The sequence below is a fragment of the Pterocles gutturalis genome, unplaced genomic scaffold, assembly GCF_000699245.1.
Source record: "Pterocles gutturalis isolate BGI_N339 unplaced genomic scaffold, ASM69924v1 scaffold13333, whole genome shotgun sequence".
Taxonomy (NCBI): Eukaryota; Metazoa; Chordata; class Aves; order Pterocliformes; family Pteroclidae; genus Pterocles; species Pterocles gutturalis.
This window is the reverse complement of record NW_010125730.1, coordinates 21,030-31,555: the sequence shown is the minus strand read 5'-3', so window position 1 is coordinate 31,555 and position 10,526 is coordinate 21,030. Positions and strand designations below refer to the sequence as shown.

At 43.4% G+C, this 10,526-nt stretch overlaps 1 protein-coding gene across 1 annotated transcript; it reads left to right on the top strand.

The window, feature by feature from the left end:
• Nucleotides 1-2,256: 2,256 nt before the first annotated feature.
• On the top strand, nucleotides 2,257-6,046 carry LOC104465586 (protein AF-10-like). The gene is made up of 3 exons (XM_010078692.1): nucleotides 2,257-2,385; nucleotides 3,157-3,369; nucleotides 5,509-6,046. Exons 1-3 carry the CDS (start codon nucleotides 2,257-2,259, stop codon nucleotides 5,551-5,553), a joined length of 387 nt encoding a protein of 128 aa, XP_010076994.1. The 3' UTR covers nucleotides 5,554-6,046.
• The last annotated feature ends 4,480 nt before the right edge of the window (nucleotides 6,047-10,526 follow it).

The following is a 10,526-nucleotide window of genomic DNA, read 5'->3' as shown; positions in this document are numbered from 1 at the left end:
GGATGCTATTAGCCTTCTTGGCCACCTGGACAGACTGCTGGCTTGTATTCAGCCGGTGTTGACCAGCATCCCCAGGCCTTTCTCCACTGGGCAGCTTTCCAGCCTCTCTTTCCCAAGCCTGTAGAGTTGCAGGGGTTGTTGTGACCAAAGTGCAGGACCCGGCACTGACCCTTGTTGAATCTCATCCAATTGGCCTCAGCCCATCCATCCAGCCTGTCCAGATCTCTCTGTAGAGCCTTCCTACTCTCCAGCAGATCAACACTCCTGCCCAGCTTGGTGTCGTCTGCAAACTTACTGAGGGTGCACTCGATCCCCTTGTCCAGATCACTGATATTAAACAGAACTGGCCCCAGTGCTGAGCCCTGGGGGTCACCACTTGTGACCAGCTGACAACTGGATTTACCTCTGTTCACCACTGCTGTTTGGGCTTGGCCATCCAGCCAGTTTTTTACCCAGTGAAGAGTGCACCCATCCAAGCCACGAGCAGCCAGTTTCTCCAGGAGAATGCTGTGGGAAACGGTGTCAAAGGCTTTGCTGAAGTCTAGGTAGACAACATGCACAGCCTCTCCCTCATTCACTAAGCGGGTCACCTTGTCATAGAAGGAGATCAGGTTAGTCAAGCAGGACCTGCCTTTCGTAAACCCATGCTGACTGGGCCTGATCACCTGGTTGTCCTGTACGTGCTGTGTGATGGCACTCAGCATGATCTGCTCCACAGCCTTCCCTGGCACTGAGATGAGACTGACAGGCCTGTAGTTCCCTTGATCCTCTGTTCAGGTCTTCTTGTAGATGGGCATCACATTTGCTAACCTCCAGTCAACTGGAGACCTTGCCAGTTAGCCAGGACTGCTGGCAAAGGATGGACAGTGTCTTGGTGAGCACTTCCACCAGCTGCCTCAGTACCCTTGGGTGGATCCCTTCTGGCCCATAGACTTCCCATAGTCGTAGATTTCCCATTCCCTATAGGAAATAATAAGTGCAGCCCAGCATATGTTTCCCACAACACTGAGGCCATCCAGTTAAGTATGAAACAAAGTTTGTGTTGCTTGCCCTGTTCCACCAGTAGAGAATTGTGATGCTATGGGTATTTTCATACTGGCTGGTTAATACAAAGTAAATGTCAAAGTGATCGTGGAGCCGGGCTACAGTATGCTAGCTACTGTAGAAAGGCAAGATAAATACTATGTCCTGAAGAGTTAAATGATTGTAGCCTAACTGTGTGGATTTGTGGCTGATTTAAATTAATTTAATCCCTTGCTACCAATCACGACTAGCAATCCTGTTGTCCTGTTGGTCATCCCGCACACACAACCTTGCTGGTACTAGTGCTTGTGCATTCACACAGTAACCTCATCTACATTAACAGATAATCTTTCAGTGTGTTTTGTATTGTCTTAGGTTTCAGCTCGGTTCCCAGGAGATGCAGCTCGTTGTGCAAGAAGAGCTAGTGCAAGGGGAGGGGACAGAAATGTGCAGCTGAAAGGGAAATACTTAGCCTTTCAATAGCAGGGTAAACCTATTGTGAAACTACACCTTAATAATTCAGTGGATGTTTTAAACTAGTGAAAGCCAGCACTGGTACCGAAAGAGTAAATCCAGCTTTTGTCTTGGTCTTCTGTTTGAAAACCACCCCTGTTCATGCTGTTGGTATTGCAGTGAACTGGCATAGCTGAAGAAACCCTTTATTTCCAGACCAGTTGTCAGCTCTATCACTTCCCTGCCCAATTTCCCAAATATCTGCAGAAAATTTTAAGTAGGCATGAAAATAGGGACGGGGAGCTAAATGGTAGGCAAGTGCAGAGGCAGGCTGCTTCATTCCATGGCAGCATTAGACGGCCCACTTGAAGGCTGAATGTGTTTGCTAAATTACAGACAACGTATAGGCAATAGTGATAGATTTGAATATAGCAAAAGATGAGAATTAGAAGGAAACAGAGACAAAATAAAATGCTAGTTAACAGTATTAAAGGTTGGCAAGAGCTGTCATATAAAATCTGGCCTTTCTGTATAAAGTATTTGAAAAAATGTAGAAGTGGTAATTATCTGAGTTTAAAGTAATGTGCAGGTATTAGGCTTACAGGCAAGATGTTGCTGTTGCTCAGCATAAATGAGACTGAGGGTGGTGGTGGTGATGTCTAGGTATGTATCAAAAATGCAACTGGACAGGCAGACTAATATTTGACAGTATGCAATCAAAATTCTAAGTAGAAACTGCCTATACATCTTTTCTTTGCTTCAATGTATACTTTCATATAAATGTGTTACCCTGTCAAACCCTACAGTGCCTCGGGACTAGGATTACTTCCTGACCAACAGAGACAACTTCTACTCCATCAACAGCACCAGCAATTTCAGCAATTACTAAGTACCCAGCAACTCACATCAGTAAGTTTTCCAGTTAATTATGATTTATTTCTCTATTGTTCCAAGGCATGGGTAAACTCATCAGCCTAATATAAATACTAGGAATATGTTTAACTTGATATTACAGGTTTTGATAATCTTTTAGTTTTTCAGTTGCTTCAACCTTTTTGGATGATAGTCACGCTAAACTACAGGACATTATTGGGCTGTGTGTATTGCTAGAAGAATCGTTCCCTAGTGCCTTCAATCCCGTTTCGTCCCATGTGGACATGGTGGCTTGTCTGTCTCAGCATCAGCTGTGGGCAGCAGAATTTGGGACCGTGGATGGATTCTAACAATATCCTAAGCTATTCTCCAGTTCCACTAGGACTCCAGCAAAACATTTTTGGGTATCAAGTCATGGGCTGTCTTGGCTCTGCCTTGCAGTATTCATATAGACCATTGGGTAACTAGTGTAAATATTTGTGTTGTTAATTGTGTGGTTTAGTACTTCGACAAACATGGTTTGATGTTTTTCTCAGGTATGTTTCTTATGATAGAGGCCTGACAAAGACAGCAGGCTTAGCCGAACTTCTGCTGAGCTACTGATTTCAGGAATTTTATGGGCACTTTCTTCCTTTTCCCACAGTGTTGTGGAACTTCATTAGTGTAACCTAAATAAGCTGGGATTAGGTTAAGGGTTGCACTGACTTTAGATTTGGATAAGCAAGAACCCAGGGAGGAGCTGTTTTTCAGTAACTGATTCTGGATTTTTTTTTTTTTTTTTCCGCTCCTCTCCTCACACTACTCAAGGAACAACATCAGGCCCTTTTGTATCAATTAGTACAGCAGCAGCATCACCACCACCAACACCATCAGTCTGAAGTGCAGCAATTGCAGATTACTGGAGGAGCACAGATACCCATAAACAACTTACTTTCAGGCACACAGGCCTCACCACTTAATGCAGCTACTACCAACCCGTTCCTTACAATTCATGGAGATAACACAGCTCAGAAGGTGACAGTAAGTATATTTCTCACCTCATTTTCAATGTAGTACCTCCATGACGTAACTAAAAGATAATAAGTTTTTTTTTGTTTGGGGTTTTTTTTTTTTTTTGAGCCTTGGGTTGCACTTAATGAGGTTCAGAACTCTGTGAACTTGTAGTCAGTTACACCTGACCTGTCAGCTGTGTGCTCCCGCTTCCCTGGATCAGGACACCAATGCAGGGACCCTTGCCTTCCTCTTGTAATTACAACTGCAGCCCTAGTCCTCCTCACCCCACCTTCTTCCCCAGCTTTGTGTCCACTATTTTGTAGACCATTCCTTTTATCAACTTCTTTGAAGACCTTGTCCTGGCTGGGTCTCAGGCACTGTGGAGCTACAGAGATTAGTTGATGATGTGAGCGATGAGGAGCCTGTTGCTGGGAAGGTGAAAGATGTATGAGGAGCATGGGTTGTGTGTCTCTTGGTTCTGGCATGGGAACATGAGGCTGTACACTGGGAAGCTGAGCGACTCCTTCGCTTGACAAAGTAATAAAACCTTTCCTAGACAGATAAGGAAACAACACACATTTTTCTGGCAAAGATGTTCCACTGCCTTCAGCATTTGCCCGTAACCTCCATCTGCAAGGTGGGAATTCTTTCTTCACGGAGTCAGAGAATACAATTCCTTCTCTAAGGGTCATACAATTAAGAGAGGATGAAGGGAAGGAGCATGTGGAACTTGTTAAAACAAAGGATGAGCAGAGCAGGAAGACAAAGTTCCAATATTCCTTGGAGAAGACATCAAGTGGCAGTGAAAAATGGGAAGCATGTCTGCAGCAGCAAATGGGAAGAGTTTGGGGCTAGATATTGGTTCCCTCTCTGCTCCCCACTCCCAGAGCCTCCAGCTACTTTAGGGGCACAGTCGTGGAGAAGGACTCTGGCAGCTGGGCTTTTCTGGTACTTCCCAAACATGAGCTGAGATCCAAACATAAGTGATGAATTTTCAAGACAGTTTTCCTGGAAACACCTCCCTTCCATTCAAAAATACGAGTGTCCACTTTCATTAAGCTTTGCACATGGTCATTGTCACTTCCAAGTTTGGCCTGTTGTTGTACTGCACACTGCAGGACACGTTCTTTCCTGATCACTGACTGTCAGAGCAGAAGCGCTCTGTCACAGGGGTTTGCCTTCATGTTGAAATGTTCACAATTTGTTCTAGTATTTTAAAAATTTATCTCCCCTCATTTTCTAAAAATTAGTAGTGACTGGAATTGAGAAAGACTCTATATTTAGTTTTGCATCAGAACAAGCTATTCTATATGTGACCTTATTTTGAATGTTTAGAAATGGCTGTTACTAGGTTCGGACAACATGACCAGGCAGTGCTAGTATATTTTACAAATATGCTGTTACAGTTTTACTTTTTTCTCTTGTAACAGTTAGTTGCAAACAATTCCAGGAAATCTCAGAACATCTTTCAAACAAAACCCTTTGAAATTGCTTTTATTTTGTTTGTAAAGGTTAGAATTGAGACAGATTGCATTGGATTGTTGAACTACTTTAATCCAAAAAGAATTTTTAACAAATTCTCTATGTGCCAGGAGTTTGAATGTTTTAATCTCATTTCCAGTTGGAACAGGTTTTCAAGCATTTCTGAATGCTCAGTGAATGAGATGAGGTTTTTGCTCAGTCCTGTTCAGTACCTGTAGGAAATGTCTGTGTTGCAGTTTATGAAAGAAAGATAATCATGATGGGAAAAATGGAAATTGTATTTCTGTTCTGATTGAGAACTGTAGATTTCAGCCATCTCCAGTGGGCAGAATGTAGCAGAGATCACCTGGTATTCTGTCTTGACCATCATGCAGCTAGAAGGAGAGAGCAAGAGCTGGGAATAGCAAGTCTCACTGGAATGAAAGTAGAAGCAAAATCGGTGTTCTCTAATGCTAGCTGTGATGACCTTAGTATGAATTCCTTCAATGTAGGGCCACTCCTTTAATTATTCTTTCCTTTCTCACTTGTTATTCTACAATACATGGTTATTCTATGCAATGCAAAAGTTACTATTTAGATAGCTCTAGTAAATGTTCCTCATCTGCTTTGTAATTTGTATGAATTTAATTTTACTTAACTCTGTATTTTATAATCTGATTTTTAGAAGTATTTTCTCTTACACAGAGGCTCAATGATAAAACTGGACCAGTTGCGTCAGAGAAGAGTTGACATTTGAATGATGCTTGAGAACTGCATGTCCTGCTGTTATAGCACTTCATCTGGCTGCAAACTGTAGTTTTCCTTTCTGCAGATTGAAGAAATGCAACAAGGAACTCTTACCGCACAGCAAAAGGTTAATAATTGTCATGAGGGTGTTTTTGGTAGGCTTTCACTTGCTTTCTTGTTGCACTAAAATGGATGTACTTCTTAATGTTTCAGACTGTGAAGTAGGTAAAACTCTGCAAACCGTAATTATTTTATCAATATGGTAGTACTAAGTACAAATCCAACCATAGAAAAACACGTACTTGACTCTTTGGTCCTAACCTTCTAAATTTAAAGGCTAGTAAACTGTCTGCAGTCATGCATTACTTTGGTTTCAGAGCAGTAGTTTTAAAAAAAACGAACCCCAACCCTGCCCAGTCTGATCTGCTGCTGCAGTTGCAATATATCCTTTTAGACTAAGCTTGTAATGGCAGCCTGGACTTGTTTGTAGTTTCTTTTTTTTTTTTTTTTACACATCTATTTTGAAACCTGATTCATAAGGGAATCCACTTCTGAACTTTTTATTCCTTTGAATTCCTGTTGTTATATAGTGAAAATTTTTCCTGAGTAAGAGTTACAGTTTGGAATCCAAAGTTTATTAATTTTGGTGTAGGTTTTAAGAGTTCTGAGGTTTTTAAAGGAACTGGTTTGGTTCCAGTGACAAAGTTTTCTTACCTGATGAGAAGGCCACACTGGAAGAAGTATGTGTAGTGTTTGGCCTAAACCAAGTGCCTGTTGCTACCTCCATTTTGTTGAGATGGCTGCAAACAGCTCATGATGCACTAGACATGCCCTTTTTGGAATATTCTGTGTTGCACCAGCAGCCTCGTTGTTCTGCCTTTACTAGAGGTGTTTAACCACTGCAGATAGCTCAGGCAGATTGTTACCTGGGTCACTTTTCATTAATAAATTACCAAAAATGCGAGTTAGTATTTCCCACTAAAATTTACCAGTGGTTGAAACGGGTGAACTTGTGTTCCAACACCTCTGACAGTAGCTGATACCATGGCGTGAGTCTATGCAGTGCGGCGAAGGATTGCTCAAATGGGGGCAATGACCACTAATCCCTATTGAGGTGGGAAGAATTAGAGGAAGAGACCCAGCTGTAATCAGACCTCCACTGTGTACTTATTTGGAAGAACATGTTAATTCTGCAATATGTTTCTTAGTTAAACATTGCACAGTTCTTACCTCATTTCTGTAAATAAAGTTTTGTGAATCTGTTTTGTATTGTTAAGAATTCATAAGAAAACATTGATATTTTGATTTGTAATATTTCTAATTAGTAGATTTAATTGAAAAAGTAAAAATAATTTATTTTTATATGTTCTGGGGAATTTTTTAAAAATGTCACAAATCACTTTTGTAGATACTTTACAAAAGCAAACCAGTGGCTTATTTTACTTACTCAGCCCACTGGTGGATATTCTGTAACAATTTGTACAAAAGGTAAGATGGAAATGTGCTGTTATTTTGACTAGATGTAAAATTCCAAGTGTATGAAAAGATATGTACAAAGCTTTTGTTAATAAACTTTAATAATGTTTATAGTTGTATACTGCTTGTGTGAATGTGAGTCTCTTAGAAGAATGGAATATTTCTGTTCACATCACATGACGGGAAGGATTTCAATTGCACCTGGCCACTACAATTTATTGCAACAACTTTTAAAAAATATTTCTCATGTCACTTTTTGCTTTCAAGGGACACTGCTACAGCTGCACTACTGTCCAGGGACATTTCTGCTTACTGGGAATAAATGTCCACAGTTGCAGCCCTGTGCCGTAGTCTGACGTCAAGGTTTCTTGCTTTGCATCCTTCAAAGAGAAGTTGCTTTGAAATTGCAGGAGGAAGCGTGAGCTGTTGCTCTGATGGCCCCAGTTCATTTTGAAATAACGTGGTGAGAGCTCTGCGGGGATGGGACGGGTTCTTTATGTAGGCCATGCCTGTGCTGAGGTGATCGAGGCCTTCAGTTGTTCCTGGAATTTTTGTACCGTTTTTTCTTTAAAACCAGCTCAATGTTTTTTTCCAGGAATTTTGCTTATTGTCCAGGTAAGGGTTGGTAAGCACACAGCTGAACTCCTGCTCTTTTATTTCCCAGGCAGCAAGGACGAACTTGACCTGTCTTGTACTGTCACTTGAAGATAAAACATGAGGTTTCTGGTAGTACAGGTTTTGGCAGACAAGGGATGCATTACGGCTTCCTCATGATTTTTAGCCCCGTGTTAGTCAGGTGTAGCCTCAGACTGAGCCCAGCTTTTGGAAACAGCAGCAGGAAGATGGTGTTGCCATAGGCCTCTGCCATTTGTATATTTGCATCTGTTCAGGTCCTGAGGACTGAATATTTTTTGGTTTATTTTCAAAGGGGGAAAACTGGAGTCCTGAAAGATGACAGGTAAATGAGGAAGCTCTAAACTAACACTAGGGCAAGGGAGGCCCCACCCTCCCGCTTCTTGAATGGCTCCTCAGCCATCAGGGCTAGAAAAAAATTTCCTACGTTCTAGGGGTAGCTGATGAACGTTTTATGCTATGAGGTGAAGAGGAGGGGAAGACCAGGCCTTTCTGCTATTAAACCCGTGCACCTTCTAGACAAGCTCTAGAACTGGTACCATCTTCTGGCTCTGCTGGGCATCGACTACTTGCTAGTCTGTGCTTAGAAGGGAGAGTACACAGCACATACCTGCTGGGCCACAGGGCTTGTACTTCATCCTGCTGGACCTGTAGCTGAGAGGGAGGAAAAGCCCAAAGTGCCCACCAGCATGAGGCCTCCAGGGAATACTGGAGTCATGGAGTGGAAGGTTACATTATGCTGCTTTATTCATAGACCTGAGCTGAAGCCAAAAACTCCATCTGGTAGACAGGAAGTATCAGTAAGTTGTCTGCTCCTGTTGGAGCAGTACCACAGAAACCAGTACAAGTGGTAAGTCCTGCTTTGACTTGTGTGTTTCTTTTAGTTGAGAGGGACTGCCTCAACGCTGGTATCAGTCTCCTGGTAAGACATAGAGAAGCATGAAAGGGGCAAAGTCGGAAATACTAGTGACATTGTCAAAATTTGAGATCGGTGCCAGAAGCCCAGGATAGCAATGGATGTTTGAGAGTATGCATAGTCCTGATGGGCCGACCATCAACAGCAGGGAAATAATGAAAAGGACAGTTCTGACAAACAAACAAAAATCCAATTCACCAGCCCTTTTTGAAAGGGACCACCTCAAAGCCAAGTTCACGTGAGGCTGCATGCAGTCAAAACCAACCTTGTTTCAATGATGTGGCAGATCCTGACATCAAAGAGGATGGTCTGTGGCTGATTTGGCACCAGTTCATGGAGGCTGCTGTCCCCGTGGAATGCCTCTGATGCCAAAGCAGCCCAAGCCGCTACGCTGGTCCCTCCTGGCCGCCAAGTCACTGATGACCGAGCTTCCCTCCGTGTCGGGAGCTGCTGTGGTTTCAGTATCATGAGGGCGGCGCAGACTAGATGTGCTGCATTTCAGAAGAGTTTCATGTTAACAGGCTTTTGAACCTTCTGCTCTTTTTTTCCACCAAAATCCAGCTTTACTGACAACAGTAACAACCACCTTATGGCTTAAAGGAGCCAACTATGGACAGCCTATGACATCACAAATCCTGGTTTTATCAACTTCATTCAAGTGCTGTTAGGAGGAGCTAGACCTAAACTAACCTAAATTAGAACACTCCTACCCTTTATGGCACCTCACGCACGTGCACTTGGGTAGGGATGTCAGGATATAACGTTACAAAATTCTGATGCTTTAGCTGGGCATTTGGGATGTATCCTCAGCATGGTACAGTAACACTGCCCCTGGCAAGGCTGCCCCAACTGCCCCTTTCCATAGAATCTTGCCTGTCCCATCAACAGGGACAGGCAAAAATGCTCAGAGACTCAGATCTGACCCATTCAGGTGCAGGTCACAGTACAGAAGCTACAGCATAAAGACCCTCTGAGACTGAAACCTTTTCATGCACAAACGTGAAAAAGCACTTTGAGCTGCAGCTTGTAACTGCCCAGGAAAGAAAAATATTTTGCTAGCAGGCAAATATTAACATTACTTAAAGGAAATCTGCATTCTGTGCTAGAACCAAAGTTGGAAGTAGTTGCTTAAATCCCAAGCCTAGAGTGACTTTGATTTTCATGGACAGAGAGTTTTAGAAAAAGGCGCTTTTAGTAATGGATACCAGAACCAGAAGAAAAAGCCTGGCTATGGCTTACTGCTTCTCTAGCGAGCATCACCTCTTGACTTTGTTCATCACAGTCCAGATCCCCTCCTAAAAGGGCCAGTTGTTTCCTCATCAAGAAAGCACCTGGCACCCCCAGGAGAGGCTCCTGAGAGGCCCTGGAGATCTTGGACTCTTGCCCACACCACCTTCCTCCCCCCCCCCCTCCAGCCAAAAACAAAAGCTGAAGCTTAGGCTGGGCTGACTCCTTTGGTTCCTCAAGGGCCAAAGGAGAAGTAAGACTGGATGGGCCTGGATGATGCTTTCACTGCATCGCTACATGGAGGGTCCCCCAGACGGGTATCTGCTCACAGAGGTTAGCTCCAGTGATGCTGGACACTGCCTCATGTTCCTCATCTCAAGCCTACCCTGCCCCACTGTTGGTGTGAAACAGCTTCCAGCTCCCAGTGACCCACCAGTGCATTGCGAAACCTTTCCTGTTCTTGACGATGAGACAGCCAGGCCTGCCACCAAGTCACGGTGCAGTTCCACTGTTGAAGAGGCCAATGCATCTCCCTTATGCAGCCTGCTTGCGGATGCTTTCAGGCAGCTTGATTCCTCAAGCAATAAGGATGCAAGCCCTCAATGCACTTCCATCCAGGCATGAACAGCACCTGGGTATGGATCCTGACACCCTTGCTGCAGGTACTCAGCCTGACACATGTAACAGAACGGCACGTACCATCTGTGCCCATCCTTAAGCATCT

What these genes read in the sequence shown, in the direction of transcription:
- LOC104465586 (XM_010078692.1), top strand. Translation starts at nt 2,257, where the DNA reads ATGTGTTACCCTGTCAAACCCTACAGTGCCTCGGGACTAGGATTACTT. An exon ending in GTACCCAGCAACTCACATCA is followed by an intron (nt 2,386 to 3,156) that starts GTAAGTTTTCCA and finishes ACACTACTCAAG; the next exon opens with GAACAACATCAGGCCCTTTT. An exon ending in ACACAGCTCAGAAGGTGACA is followed by an intron (nt 3,370 to 5,508) that starts GTAAGTATATTT and finishes TCTCTTACACAG; the next exon opens with AGGCTCAATGATAAAACTGG.